Below are 16,161 nucleotides of genomic sequence, written 5' to 3' on the forward strand. Positions count from 1 at the left end.
TTTTGTAGACACCTAATTGTGTCTCTCCAAAAATCAAACCCAGTGATGAGTACCTTTCACGTCTTTGACTATCGAGTTAGTTGAGGAGTTGAAGAGTCTCGTGAATTTCCCTTTAGCCTTAAACACTTCTAACCTTTCCTTAAAATGTTTTAAGCTAAAATCATTTATTTCGTGTCCTTTAACCCAAAATCATTCATTTCATGTCCACTTTGTAAAAATGTCCAAACTAGTTTATTTTGGTCCATAATCCTGGTCCAATTATTGCTTAGTTGGATGGGGATTGAAAAGAGATTTCTAACGATATATTATAAGCCCAAATTCGAGTTATAACGAAGAGGTTATGGCCAAAATACTAAACTAAGCCCAAACCGAGCCTTACTTGCGACCCAATGACCGTGTGGAGGGTCCATTAGCTTTAAACATCATTCCTAAATCCCTTAGGATTTATTATTAGCTTCTAGAATCCTCTAGAAGGTTCTAATTTATCTTGTTTTTGAAAAGATAAAGATTTAAGAATTTTACTTCAGATAAAACACTTGTTTTTTTAAATGATTTTAATTTTGATAAAATTAAGATACGTACGATTATTCGACTAACCCAAGTTGATTGGGAGTCGGATTCTGTAAGAATCTTATCTTTCAAAAGTATCGCTGAGCGATAGAAATATCGCGCAGCGATAGATGTATCGCATCGTAACAAGGCTATCGCACATCAATATTCCTATCGCGTCCTACCGCGTCGCGATGGAACCCGTTTTACTCCGAGTCGGATTCTGACTCTTTTCTGGTCTTCGACCCTCGTTTTTCCCTATAAATATAGGTCGTTTTACCCCGTTTTAAGACACCAACAATCATCATCTAATCCCCTAGAACACATATGGGTTCAGAAAAGAAGGAAAAACTGAATCAGGAAGTAGAATCGGCGAGACAGTACTAGAATCGGTCAAAACAAGAAGGCAGGTTTCTGGCTTAATGTCAAAAGAACTCGGCGCGAGAAAACAGGGACACTGTCATCTCGCGACAGTTCCTGCGCGTCGCGGTAGTTTTCTGTGTTCTTCAGATTTTTCGATTTTATCTTTTCGATTCTAGTTGTGAAAGATACTTCCGGCTTTTCCTACATGTAAAAATCCTATGTTTTTTACGCATTACAGATGGTCTTTCCAATGCGGACCTTTTTATGCTTATGCCACAATGTTAATCAAAATTACGCACATGAATATCTAGAATCTTTCAAGTCTCATCCACTCATTCTAAAGTCAATTGCCAAAATAAATTTTAGGAATCAAATTAGAAATCCTCCCCAGTGGAGTCGCCAAAAACTGTAGGGAAGGAAGCTAGAGATAAAAGAGTCGCCAACAAGTTTTAGGAACTTGTAAACCGTTCACGGATGTGAAGGTTACACCCCATTCACGACCACGAAGATCGCTAACTCCATAGTGATCCAAGACCATGACTGGATATTCGGGGATGATGGTACGAATCCAACCTAAAAAAGATTGAACCCGCCCTAAGTCGGCCTCTGCTTAATTCTTATGATATTCATGTGCGCTTTTCGATCAACATAAATACATCAAGTTAGCCCTAAACCTGTTTAATCTATGTTGGTTGATTATTAATGAACAAATAAATCTATTATTGGCGATCACCTGAATTAAAATCATATTAGCCCTAAATAAAATTATTAATTATCTTATTAGCATGATTTTCAAGTACAAATTTCTCTTAAAACCTGCAGAAAGAGGGCGTGATCAAGCAATAACAATAAATCATGAATAATCAAGCAATGTATAAATTGACACAGCAATCATCATCATCATCAAATCATTTAACATATTATTAATAACAAGATCCTAATCATGATACTAAACGGATAATAACAAATCCTAGCATGTCACTAATAATAAAAATCAAAACTTTAGCCTAAACATGATACTAGAAACCAACATGACATTAGGAATATTAATTAACACCCTAAACATGATAATAGAAATTAAAATAATATTCTAAGCATGATTTCTATATCAAAGGAATAAATATTAGGGAGATCAAATTACTCACTTTGATGTCTCGTATCTCTTTCTATCAAAACAATACACATGTTAGTAAGTTCAAGAAAGATTAAATCAAATAAATAAAGCAAATTAGAATATAGATTTGGGACCAAACCCTCAGAACTATCAACCTTTCACGTCGAGGTCGAAGGCAACTACGAGATTGGCTTGAGTATTCGAAGCTCGTGAAGGAAGTATAGTGTGATTAGGGAAAAGTATCAAGGTTGTGTGTTTGGATGCGTTGGGATGTGTTTAGGCTAAGGCTAGAAAGTAAAAGAGAAAGAAAAGCTTATAGCTTAGAAAGGAAATTAGATGATGATTGTTGGTGTCTCAAAACAGGGCAAAATGACCTCTGTTTATAGGGAAAAACGAGGGTCGAAGACCAGAAGAGTCATAATCCGACTCGGAGTAAAACAAGTTCCATCGCAACGCGATAGCCTTATCGCGATGCGATATTTCTATCGCTCAGCGATACTTTTTGAAAGATAAGATTGGTACAGAATCCGACTCCCAATCAACTTGGGTTAGTCGAATAATCGTACATATCTTAATTTTATCAGAATTAAAATCATTTAAAAAAACAAGTGTTTTATCCGAAGTAAAATTCTTAAATCTTTATCTTTTCAAAAACAGGATAAATTAGAACCTTCTAGAGGATTCTAGAAACTAATAATAAATCCTAAAGGCTTTAGGAATGATGTTTAAGGCTAATGGACCCTCCACATGGTCATTGGGTCGTAGGTAAGGCTTGGTTTGGGTTCGGTTTAGTATTTTGGCCATAACTTCTTCGTTATAACTCGAATTTGGGCTTATAATATATCGTTGGAAAGCTATTTTCAAGCCCCATCCAACTAACCAATAATTGGACTGGGATTATGGACCAAAATAAACTAGTTTGGACGTTTTTACAAAGTGGACACAAAATGAATGATTTTCAAAGACACGAAATAAATGATTTTGGGTTAAAGGACACGGAATAAATGATTTTGCCTTAAAACATTTTAAGGAAAGGTTAGAAGTGGTTAAGGCTAAAGGGAAATTCACGAGACTCTTCAAATCCTCACCTAACTCGATAATCAAAGACGTGAAAGGTACTCATCACTGGGTTTATTTTTTAGGGAGACGCAATCAGGTGTCTACAATGGGACAAACTAAAAATGAAAATGAGGCAAATATTGAGATTTCACAATATACTTCGTATTTCTTATGTGGATTATGTAGAAAGTGCAAAAGGTCATAATGGCACTTGAAAAAAATGGATGGTGTATACTAGAGATGTCAATTCGGGTGTTTGGATCAGATTTGGTTATCGGGTCGGGTCAAGTGTCCATGTGAGTCGAAATCTGAATTGGAAATTTTTCAGGTCCATTTAGGAACGGTTGGTCGGGTCATGATAAAAATAAAATTAAAAAAAAATACAATATTCTCAAAATAATCTATAGTAGGGGTGTCCATTCGGTTTTTGGTTTGGATTTAGGCCAAATCCAATCCGATCCGAATTATAATTCGGTTTTCATTTTTTCAATCCGATCCGATCCGAATTACTCTTCCAATCCAATCCGATCCAATCCGAATTAAAATTCGTTTATTTTGGATCCGATCCGAAATCCGAATTAAATTAAGTTGATTTATAACGTCTAATAAACTAATACGATAACATAAAACGGTAGTCAAGATTAACATAAATTGTTTAACATCAAGACTAATTAAATTGTTAAAAATAAATAGTACAACTTAAAAGCAACACTAAGAGTTTACTACAACAAAAAAGACTAGCAGGAACAACTTAAGAAGAAAAGTTGCAGCAAACAGCAGCAAAATCAGCAGCAAACAGCAGCAAAATCAGCAACCAACAGCAGCAAACAGCAGGAAAAACAGCCCACCAGCATTCTTTAATCAAGGCAGAAGCTTAGTCGTCTAAAACCTCAACTGTTTCAGGCTCAGCAATGGATATCTTGCACAAATCTTGATATCGAGAGAAAAAATAAAGAACAAATAATAATTAGAATTAAAATCAATAACAATATTAATACATAATTAAAACAAGAAAATAAAAAGATTTAGCAATCACCTTCTTCAAGTTGTTCAACTTCCTCCAAACATTCTTCAACATTTAATGAATTCGGGGAGTCACGCAACCAATTTTGAGAACAAACAAGACTCTCAACAACTCTAGGAGAAAGGGAACTCCTAAATGGATCAAGAATCCGTCCACCAGTGCTAAATGCACTCTCAGAAGCTACTGTTGAGACTTGACAAGCTAAGACATCACGAGCCAGTTTTGCCATTGTAGGAAATCTAGAGCAATGAAACCTCCACCATCCCAAAACATCAAAGTTATCAAAGTCTTCCTCTACTTCTTCTTCCAAATACTTGTCCAACTCTAACTTTATTTCTCCTCCTCTCTCCCCCCTTTGTTTCTTATACCTGTTTTTCAAAACATCAACTTTCTTTTGAGTAGCATTTAAGGGAGCATCATCCCTACTCTCACTTGAGTCCTCTCTAGGTGTATCGGTTGTTGGTAAAACACGATACTCATCATACAATGCATATAGAGATTCCCTAAAAAATTTTGTGAGTACAAAACCAACCTTGGAATCATAAATCTCACTGATCATCCACTCAACATAATCAAGTTTATAGCGAGGATCAAGAACAACAGCAATAAAAATCAGCAAGTTTATCTTTTCTGGATCCCCCCAATATTTTTCATATTTCTCCCTCATTTTACAAGCCATCAAACTCATATTTTCATCCCTAGATGCACACAACTCTTTCAAAAGTCCAGCAACATTAATAAGCTCATGAAAAAATTGATTGGCAGTAACATATGCAGAACCAGAAACACGCAAAGTCAGCTTATAAAAACGTTGTAAAAATTCAGAAAACCTCTTAACAGTAGCCCAATCATCACATGTATGGGGTCCATTTCCTTCCCGGTCATATAATTCTACATTGTAATGGGGATCCTCCTCTGAATATCTATCAAAAGCATTCTCTAAAGCAAGGGCAGCATGTAACATAAGATATGTAGAGTTCCACCTAGTCGGCACATCAAGACACAACAACTTCTTGCTATTTATTTTTTCATCAGCAACACATTTTTTAAACTTCAACAAGCGAGCAGGAGACTGCTTAATGAACCTAACAGCATGTCTAACCCGAATAATTGAATCATGAACACATTTCAAACCATCACCAACAACTAAATTAACAATATGAGCTACACAACGCATATGAAGGAAACGACATTTAAGAACCCCTGTCTTCCAACCATTGATTTTTCTTTTCATATAAGCTATAGCAGTGTCATTTGAACTCTCATTATCAACAGTTATGCAAAAAACATCTTCAAGCTCCCACTCAAGCAAACACTTCTCTGTCGTTTTACCCACTTCTTCACCTTTGTGACTTGCAACAGTACAAAAACTCAGAATTCTTTTTTGAAGTTTCCAGTCATTATCAATAAAATGAACAGTCAAAACCATATAATTGATTTGTTGAATAGAAGTCCACAAATCTGTTGTTAAAGAGACCCTAGAATTGCATCGTTTTAGGACATTTTTTAGCTTTCTTTTTTTCTGTCAAGAACATCTCATAACAGTCCCTTGCTACAGTTTGTCTAGAAGGTACATGAAACCTAGGTTCCATAACACTACAGAAATACTTAAAACCTTGACCCTCAACAAACTTGAAAGGCAGTTCATCAACAATTACCATAAAAGATAGTGCTTTTCTAATGCTAACAGGGTCAAATTTCTAATAAGTCAAACCACTAATACCTCCACATGCTTTATTACTACCATTTTGAAAAGAAAGTAAGCTTTGCTTGGATTCTTTTGGAGTAGCATAGGGATACTTACGACATTTAGAGATATGAGCCCACAAAGGGCTGGTTCCATTCTTTTTAGGGTCACAATTATACGCCGTCTTCCAATACTTGCAGACTGCCTTTAGCCCCTTACTCGTTCCTCTTTGTCGAAGTGATCCCAAACCCCAGATCTGTCTTTCATCCTCTTCCTCTTACCCTTTTCTGTCTTTGGTTTGTTGTTTGAAGTAACTTCAACATCAACATTACTTTCAGCATTATTAGCTTCAACATTATTAGCTTCAACCCCCCCTTTGCGTGAGACTCGCGACATACTGCAACTCTGCAAGTATAATTACGAATAAATTTAAAAAAATTAGTTGAAATTCAACAAAAAAAAAAAACAATAGAAGAAGGGTAGCAAATTACCTTAAGTGGTTTAGGATTGTGAGATCAGAATAAGGAATGATTTGATTTAAATTTTCATGAGATGAATAGATGATGAAGAAAGAGCGCTTGATAAGTTGAGGGAATGAGGGAGTCAGGAGGCGTTGAGGTCTTGAGGAGTAATGAAGACTGAAAGAGGCAAATTTAGGGTTTTTAGTTATATAGTCTGTATTTGGGCTAAATTTAAAAGGCCCAATTATAAACTACAGCAGACCATTATATAAATGTTGGTAACTAAATTTCGGTGTTCGGTTTTAATTGGATCCGAATAGGGTCAATCCGATCCGATCCGAAAATCCGAATTTTCAAAAAATCTCAATCCGATCCGATCCGATTTAAAGTTCGAATCCGATCCGAATTGATAATTCGGTTTGGATTGGATTAGATTTCGGTTTTTATCCGAATTATGGACATCCCTAATCTATAGTCCATACTATTTGGCTTTGCCATCGAGAACTATCGAAGTATGCTAATCCTAATCTCAAGTACACCAAGTCAGATTCAAATCTTAGAATTTTGAAATTTCATCAGTCAAATTTCCCATCTTTTGACTGCGATTTCTTTCCTTAAATCAAAACCCCACCTGAATTCACCCAAATTGGTACACAATTATGGTGAATTTCAGGATTTTGAATCATGGGTTATCCTTAATTTTGTGTTCTATATTATTACAATCTTCAATTTGGTGTATAGATGCTAAAAAGTCCCAATCTACTGATAAAGCGTATGTAACGTTGTTGTATGGAGATGAATTCGTTTTGGGTGTCAGAGTTTTGGGCAAATCAATTCGAGACACTGGTTCTAAGAAAGATATGGTGGTTTTGGTTTCTGATGGTGTTTCTGATTATGCCAAAACCCTCCTTGAGGTAAATATTTCTTTTTTTTTTTTTTATTGAGTGACAAAGGGTAGTGATGTAGACGAGATTTGATTCGGGTTCCCCCCGAGGCTATAGTGTACAACAATGATTAATTGGTTGTTACATGCTGAATGTGTTATATAATATGATTTTTGTGATTGATTTGATCAAATGTCTGCTTAAGTATTTGTTTTGATGCAATCAATCCAACTGTTTTTGTGGTTTGGTGTAATGAAAACAATGGCTTTGTATGTATGGTAGGATGAATGAATTGAAGTTAATTTTTTTATGATAAGGGCTACTTCCTAGTGATTCAAGTTTGAATTTTAGTTTGTATGTATGGTAGGATGAATAAATTGAAGTTGATTTTTCATGTGTAAGAGCTAGAATGTTATTTAGGGCTATTCCTACTGAATTAAGTTTGAATCTATAACATGGAGTTGGAGAAGCCGGCTATGATTTTCGATTTGCTGAATCATCTATCAGCTTTATGTGGATGTTATTGTTTTCTTGGATTATGGTTCAAGCAGCTTGCTTTGTATTGCGCTGCTGTGTTTTGCATTACGCATTACCATCTTTTGATGGTGAAGGAGCTAAGAAGGTTATAAAATTTGACTTGTTGTGGACAGGCAGATGGCTGGATTGTAGAGAAGATATCTTTGCTGGAGAATCCCAATCGTGTTCGCCCGACAAGGTTTTGGGGTGTTTACACAAAGCTTAAGATATTTAACATGACAAATTACAAAAAGGGTAATTTGTTTTTTGAGATATCATGCTTTTGATCATCTGGTTCTGTTTATGGTTTTCCATTACTATGCTTATACTGTGTCGGTTTCTTGATTGCTGACTAGACAAACTTGTGTGTGTTGTACAGTTGTGTATCTTGATGCAGATACAATCGTGATCAAGAGCATCGAGGAGCTTTTTAGATGTGGGAAGTTTTGTGCTAACTTGAAGCATTCTGAAAGACTGAATTCTGGCGTCTTGGTTGTCGAACCATCTAAAACACTTTTTAGCGACATGCTCCAGAAAGTTAGTACTTTGCCTTCTTATACTGGAGGTAATAGCTCTTCCTGTAACCTTTTAATATTAAGCATGTTTCAGAAGTTTCTGCTTATGCCTTGTGGTCTTATGGACATGATTTGGTCTAGATTTTGGCTTAATAGTGGTCTCAACTCCAGCAGGCAACTTGAAGGCTATTGTTGATTTATCTGCAGTTATCTTTGGAAAGATTAACTAGACACTCATTTACATTTTGTAGCAAAAAGAACTTCTAGTCTATGTTGCATGGATAAGATGAGGACATAGGTACATACATAGAAAAATTGAAGGATTTTAGAGTTAAATGTATTAAATATTGTGGGTGTGTGATTGGGAAATATCTCAAAGTTAAACTAAGTCAATTCTCATTCAAATTACAAGTAACACTCTGTAGTAAATTGAGAGGAAACATAAAAAATAGGTTCTGTGTATTACTTATAAGCTAACACTAACTTTGAAAATAAGAAACTTCCTAGAACATAATCAAAGTTACACTAGGAAACTTATTATTAGCGTCCTTTTCTAATACACCTTCACAAACAATAAAGTAATAGATAAAAGACAAATACAGGCTCAGACCTACATTTTTTTACTAAACACTTCACACTTTGGGTTTTACCACAGTGCTGGTTTTTCAATATTATCAGTGTGTCTAAGATGTTTTGGTATTATTAGTATCAGAATGCGATACACTACCTTCTAGATTTTTACTTTTTCTGCAGCTTAGCTTTTAGTGTTACAAGCTTTATTATGGATTTAGAATTCTTTGTTGAAGTAGTGATATACTATATGTTTATTCTTTGGCGACATGACACTTATAGTAATATTGTTTAAAATATTCACAAACTTTGGTCTCATATGTCAAATGAGGGGATTATTTTTTCTTTGGAAGATGGTGTAGAATATTATGAGCTATCTGTGTACATGTAAGAGGTTTACACTTTACACCACCAATTGAAATAAAACACTTGGCTGTGAGTAGATTCATTACTTCCTATTCTGGACTGTATATTGTTCGTTGCAGATACCTCTTTTAATGAAATAAAAGGGACCCTTTTCCTATACATCTTCAGGCCTTAATTATTCCCCTCTTTCAAAGTTTTGCTTTGCTAAGTAGCTCGATTTGTGCCTTGTGTATAATTTTTTAATCTACAACAAGGCTGCTACAACAAGCCAATTAGCTCACGCATAAATCCACAAAAGTTAAACATCATGATTTTATAAAGCTAGATATTAGATTTTTTTTATTTTTTTAATTTTTTATTTATTTATTTATTTTTAAAATCTTCTATAGAGTACCTTTCGTCATGCTTTTTCTGACTTTTGTGCATATTAACCTCATTTATAGTTAAAAAAAAAAAAAAAAAAAAAAAAAAAAAAAAAAAAAAAAAAAAAAACAAAGGTGTTTGTTTAAGATATGAATAGGGCAAGTTAAATTTATTTATCTTCTCCTACATAAGCAACCTCCTGTGTCCTATAGAAATTCGGTAGCCGGTAATGGGAATGAATTTTAAGAGTAATTAAAGTATGGAGAACAACCTATAATCTCCATGAGAATACAATCTCATCCCCTAAGCATGTGTTTTCTTCATAATTTTTCGATTACTATCCATTACCACTTGAAAGGTGGAATTAGATGGGATTGGAAATTTATGAAAAAAATAGACAACTTGGGGGGTAATCTTGAGTGATCATGTGAATGAACATGGATTTTCTTTCTGAAATTACATATAAGTTCATTTTCATTACCATTGTTTATAACCGGTAACCAAGTGGGGCGTTAATCTTTTTGAGGAGTTACATTGGAAGTACATAATTTCTTAAGAAAGAAAGTTAGTCAACCAAATAATGTAACCACCTCCACCCCCCCCCCCCCCCCTTGTGTGTTGACTTGGTTTGGAGGTTATGTTGAACTTTTTCCTGTGATATAGCACAAAACTGTAGGGGGTGATGCTGTATACACTTTGCAATTTTTCATTCTTAAAAGTGGTTTTGCTGTTTGTCACAACTCTGACTTACATGGTTATTTTCATGTCATGAGATTATTGTTTTCTGCAATTCTTGGATGTTTATTCTTTACCCTCCATTGATATGTAAGCTTTACCATTCCACTGGTCACTTATAGTTTGCAGTTATTTATTCCTTTCACTTCCACTGTTTATCTTAGGGGATCAAGGGTTTCTGAATTCATATTATGCTGGATTTGCCGATGCACGTTTATTTGATCCTAGTCTATCAGCTGAAGAGTTGAAGTCTAGACCTGTTCCTGAAATGGAACGTCTGTCTACTCTCTATAATGCTGATGTTGGTTTGTACATGCTTGCTAACAAGGTATTCATATTCTCTAGAAAGAGATCAAACGTACTGGTCTTGATTCTTATCTATTTTTGTCTGCGTTCTTGGCTAAATGTTGATTGGCATTCCCCCTAACGTGGGGTCACCAGTAGCATTGAGGTTTTGGCTTATCTTGGCAAAAAGTATACGCTTTGATTCACATTATTTATGCTATTAGAGGATTCTGACCTATTTGCATTGCATATGCAGTGGATGGTAGATGAGAAAGAACTTCGTGTTATTCATTATACTCTCGGTCCCCTGAAACCATGGGATTGGTGGACAGCTTGGCTGGTGAAACCTGTTGATCTCTGGCAGGTATATGCATACTTTTTTTTTTTTTTTTTTCCTTATCTCTACTATATATGTCTTTTTCTCACTGTAGTCCATAGTACATACTCCATACGCAACAATGCAGTCTGTTATAGTGTGCATAATCCTATTCTTCCTTCTCCCCATGCCTTTTGTTCTCGTGTTACCTGTCTTTATTTCTTGGCCTCTTGATCTCTTGTAATTCCTGCCTTCTAAACATATGAAGGAAGGGCCTAGTAAGGAAGGACCTGATAGCTTCTTGTATTTAATTTTAGAATAATTTATGTAGTCATTCACCAAGTGGATCTTAACTCAATGGGTTTGTGTTTTTGTGGAGCCTATTTCAACAAGTTGAATTTAATGCATGCATAGCTTTGCAGGACATTAGGCAGAGGGTTGAGGAATCACTACCAGGAACTGGGGGAGGAAGAAACCCTCAAGATGAATTTTTGGTCAAAGCTCTTTTTATGCTTCCTTTCATTGGTCTCATGTTCCTGTACTACCGCTCTTTACTTCAGGTATGACTGGATCAACCTGATTTTATAGAACAAAAATGAAAATATCATTGGATCTTGATATAAACTAATTTGTGTTGTAGGCCTTCGAGTTCCTTGGTTCACTTTGTAGGCCTTCATTCTGGGACCGTATGAGACACCTTGCTGTCAGATTAAGAACAGGTGTTGTTCATCCATTTGTGGCAGGCTCTTCTTCATCTGCCATGAATTCCAAGCAACAGGTCTGTCTCTCCTTATTGTTTGTATTTTAGATTTTCAGGCCTTTAATAAGTTGCCATTAGAATGAAACACTGGAAGATATGTATAGTATTGCATTGATGCTAAGTCGCTCACTTTCTCTAATTTATGTCATACATCTTTGCTATGATGTTTAAGCAGCTCTACAGTGGTTTGCTACCTTGGTTTCTTGGAGGAATGTCAATCTCTGTGTGTCTTCTAGCTGTGGTTATCTCTCTTGGACTGGCTCTTCTAATCGTACCACGACAAGTGCTTCCCTGGACCGGATTGCTACTTATGTATGAATGGACTTTTACAATCTTCATCCTACTCTTTGGAGGTTATTTACGGCTTATTTATCAGTGGGGAAAAGTCAACGCTGTCCAAGCAGGATTATATTCTTCTGATCCTGAATCTTTGGATTATGATTATGGAAAAGGTATGTAGTCACTGCTGAATTTCTACCATTTCCCTTTTCCTGAATGGCAGTTGGTTCTCATGGTTTTCTTGCTCTTGCTTGTCTTAGGTCATCAGCGACAGGTGTTTTCTTATGATGCCGCAGTGCTGTATTATGGATTGGGAATGGCTTTTCTAGCAATTGCAGTACCATCATTGCCTTATCTCTTTGGAATTACTGCTTTGTTTGTGAGGTATGTTGCATATCAGAAGTTATGTTGTGAGCATTGATCTTGAAGAAGTTTCTTTGACGAGTTTGAATATCTTCATGGTTTTATTATCTGGTTTCCATTTCTTTGTTTGTTGATAAGTTTTAGCAATTATAGACTTTTGATTCACATACTTCTTTCGATTTGTGGATTATATCTTAGAGAGCTGGACAACAAGAGGCCTGTGATTGTTGAAATACCCCATGCGTATTAATAGTGCCAATCTACACACCCTCCTTTCTCTTTGCATTATAAATTATAATTGTGTATCCAGGGGTTTGAACATTTGCTTTGGTAGAGATGTTTTACCTTTTAGCCTTTTAGGACTGAGTCCTGGATGGCATATAAATGTTTTCAGTTCAGGACTTGGGTATTAGAAATCTTGGCATTCGTGAACGCTATAAGATCATAAGCATCTCATTGAACTTTTAAGGTCCCCTTTAGAATTAAATATATTCTTCTCTCATTAGGCATTGTGCAAAAAAATTTGTCTCGTCCTTAAAATTGTATATTGCTAGATTTGCAACTCCTATGTAGAGGCTGAACGATTAGATCATTTTATCATGCTAAAGTCTGTAAGAGACCCAAAAGGCTAACAGGGCCACATGGAAGGCTTTGTTTTCTACAAGTCTCTTGAGCTGCAAAAGTTGGTCAAATGTAATTGATAGGAATTTTATTTCAGCCCATTGAAGCCCATGTGAGCATGTATGCTAAGAAACTGTGGTTATTGGGTGTGTTTCCCCCTATTCTTTCTTAACTTTTACATATTTGCATAATGGGGACGTTGAAGCTACAGACTTTACTACTTTGACTGCTTTCTTATCTTCTTAGCAGGTTTCCCATTTTCTTTTGCATTTTTCTGTACCCTTAGAATGAAGGACTCAGGTAGTAGCCAAAAATAGCAGCGATCCTGTAAATCAGGGGTGTCCAATGTATCCTAGGTGTATTTTAATTAAGATAATGATAGCAATAGCTGAACTTGTTAGAATTTCCTCTATTGAATCACTTAGTTATCTATTAGGAAAGGGGTGGTGGTTGTCATATAATGCATTTTCCAGTTGGCATTTCCACATTGGTTGTCTTATACCACCAAAGAATCACCCTCCCATAGTCAACAACCCAAAAGGTTAGCACTTAAACTATTCCAGACCTATGCCCAACTTTGCTCATTCATGCTAATTATATGCTGCCAGTCAACTTGAAGGTGTGCGTGAGTTTGAAAATATGGATTTTTGTTTGTGTACTGCAAGAAGAACAATAAATGTCACATGAAGGATTAAATTATTTTTTCCTCTATATGACATTCATACATACATATGCAGGGTTTTTTTTCCCCAATTTGCAATTAAAAAAAAAAATAGTAGTATAAACAAATAAAAGAAAGTTTATACCTTTGAACTGTGCAGCAGTAAAGTTGTGTCCTTGATGTTTTACAGTTTACTATAGTTATTACCTTAACATGGAATTCTATGAGCATGATGATAGATAAATTGGAAATTTGCAACTTGTGACTTGTGAGGTTGCAAGCAGACAAGCATCTTATGATATGTCGATTCCTTTGATATTAGATTCAGATGCTAATTTCTACATTTCTAACACATGATTTCTTCCTTTGCAGACTAGACATGCCAATTCCTTTGATATTAGATTCAGATGCTAATTTCTACATTTCTAACACATGATTTCTTCCTTTGCAGGCTAGGTTTGATGGTTGTAGGAGGCATAGTTTTGGCTGCTTTCATGGCTTATGCATCAGAACACCTCGCTATTCAATCCTTTTTGAAAGGGCTTGAAGACCGAGAAATGTCATGGTCTAGGCACACATGTTGGTAATGTCAATTCGATTAATTTTTTTTATCCTCTTGTAACTTAACAATTTTGACTGTTCCCCCACTATTTAATCTGTGTGTAGAATATATCAAGGGAGGGGGAGTTTTAGTATGCCCCCCGCTTAACTTGCGTGTTGTTGTAATCTAGTAGTTTCAGGCAAAATGATTACAAACTGTAGATATCTGCTTTTTTTTGGTTTTCAGATGTACATGACTCAGGTGCTAGAATTTCTGAGCAACTCTAATCAATCGTAGTTGTTTTTTCTATATTCTATTATTCTTTGCATTTTCGAAATTGTTAATGGGAATTTGGTGGTCTATAGCCTTGCATGGCTTTAGTTTGTCTCTTGATTCAGTGCAATATTATCAATGGTGTCTGGCAGTTTATGATACTTGAACAACTTTACTAGCAGTGTAGCAAACCCTACATCTTTTGTAAAATTTGAAAAATTATCAGCACAGACTACTAGTTTACACTTTACACTTAGTGCTGCAAAACTCCTAGGAATAATCCCAGATTTCGTTAGTCTTAAAATGGCCCATAACCTGCTAGTCTCTTGAGCATGTCATGGCATCATATCGACAAACTGATAAATTTGTTAGCCTCTTGCATGTATCATAGGTCATAGCATCATATACAGATTTAACATACTCGTACTTCAACTATATTTCACCAACAGTTATATTAAGTTTTTCCCTGCTTTCATCAACAAAAGTAACGTCCATAATGAGGTTTTACTCGTTCTTCAGTTGGCCTCCTCCGGTGTATAATAGACTTGTTCTACGTATGACTGAGTCTTCACTCTTGCTCATCTCTATAGATTAGATACCCTGAATTTCAAACACAAGTTTGAGTTTCTATAATTTGAAAACAAGGAAAAAGAAATCAATCAGTACTTCCAACTTTCTGAATTATAGGGAGATTAATTGGAATCTAAATATACAAATAAAAATTTTAATTAGATGAAGTATCTTAGGAGTAGTTGGGACAGTTAAAGATAGATTAGAAAATTAAAAATTATTTGAAGATCAAACCTATGCATACTAATTAAAAAATATAATAAAGGAACTTTTAGCATACTTCCACTCATTGTATCTTTATAATAAGGTTGTTAAATCTTGTGTCACGCTTATCCACTTGAAATTTAAATGATATAAAGCCTAATAAGTTGGTCAACACTTAATTCATTAAAATGTTGTATAATCAAAGAAACAACTGTAACAATTGTCATTAATCATAGTAGCATAGCCTTTTCTTTTCATATGTTGGTCCACCAAAAATTGAAATTAAGCACACTGATTTAGTACCCGTTCCAAGTTTTGCTCCCATCGGTGGTTTTTTTAAATAAACGGATAAAGTACAATGATGTAGACAGAATTTGATTATCACCTCTTAGTCGTTAAGTAACTTATATTTCTTCCCTTTTTTTTTTTTTTCTTTGTTGGCATGCTTTTTTAATCATGGTTATCAAAGTATAAATTCAATCATTGATATCTTGTAATATTAATAAGTAAAAGTTATATAATACGGAGTAATTGCTACGTGAAAATGTACAATGAGGCAAAGCTAGCAAGATTGTACATTGCTATTCTTTATCATCTAAAGTATGAATCACACGTGAATAGCTAAAGTAGGATATGAAAAGTGTCAACTAAAAAGAACGTAAAAAGAAAAGGCTAATTTAAATCGACGTTTTGTCAGTAATGATAATCAATGCGCAAACGTTTGTGTGTGTGGGGGGTGTTTTGTAATAATGCAAAACCTATGTAGATTACAACTGATTTACCAATCTACAATATGGATATGAAAAGTGACTGAGCCACCATGCTTTGTTAGACTTCTGGACACACCATATACCACATAATATGAACATATAAGTCAACTTAAATGTTTACACCCCAAAAATATATTGCAAATAATTCCCTAATAATTTCTACCACCCAGGTGACAACTTATTTTTTAAGTAATACATACAAATAAGACTACTAAATTATAATTTAAAAATGGACATTAGTAATGCAATCATACATGTAAAATAGTATTGCTAGAAGTTGAAATCTAAGGTCAGCATCCATTATTGAAGTTT

At 35.0% G+C, this 16,161-nt stretch overlaps 1 protein-coding gene across 1 annotated transcript; it reads left to right on the plus strand.

The window, feature by feature from the left end:
* The first annotated feature begins 6,728 nt into the window (after positions 1-6,728).
* LOC110704569 (inositol phosphorylceramide glucuronosyltransferase 1-like) lies at positions 6,729-14,348 on the plus strand. Its single transcript, XM_021882379.1, has 10 exons — positions 6,729-7,171; positions 7,792-7,912; positions 8,037-8,222; positions 10,371-10,534; positions 10,748-10,855; positions 11,230-11,367; positions 11,448-11,585; positions 11,743-12,019; positions 12,107-12,230; positions 13,943-14,348. The coding sequence occupies exons 1-10, from the start codon at positions 6,917-6,919 to the stop codon at positions 14,076-14,078; spliced, it is 1,647 nt and encodes a 548-aa protein (XP_021738071.1). The 5' UTR covers positions 6,729-6,916; the 3' UTR covers positions 14,079-14,348.
* The last annotated feature ends 1,813 nt before the right edge of the window (positions 14,349-16,161 follow it).

Source organism: Chenopodium quinoa, unplaced genomic scaffold (assembly GCF_001683475.1).
Source record: "Chenopodium quinoa cultivar QQ74 unplaced genomic scaffold, ASM168347v1, whole genome shotgun sequence".
In the NCBI taxonomy this organism is placed as follows: Eukaryota; Viridiplantae; Streptophyta; class Magnoliopsida; order Caryophyllales; family Amaranthaceae; genus Chenopodium; species Chenopodium quinoa.

What these genes read in the sequence shown, in the direction of transcription:
- LOC110704569 (XM_021882379.1), top strand. Translation starts at nt 6,917, where the DNA reads ATGGTGAATTTCAGGATTTTGAATCATGGGTTATCCTTAATTTTGTGT. An exon ending in TGTACATGCTTGCTAACAAG is followed by an intron (nt 10,535 to 10,747) that starts GTATTCATATTC and finishes TTGCATATGCAG; the next exon opens with TGGATGGTAGATGAGAAAGA. An exon ending in CCATGAATTCCAAGCAACAG is followed by an intron (nt 11,586 to 11,742) that starts GTCTGTCTCTCC and finishes ATGTTTAAGCAG; the next exon opens with CTCTACAGTGGTTTGCTACC.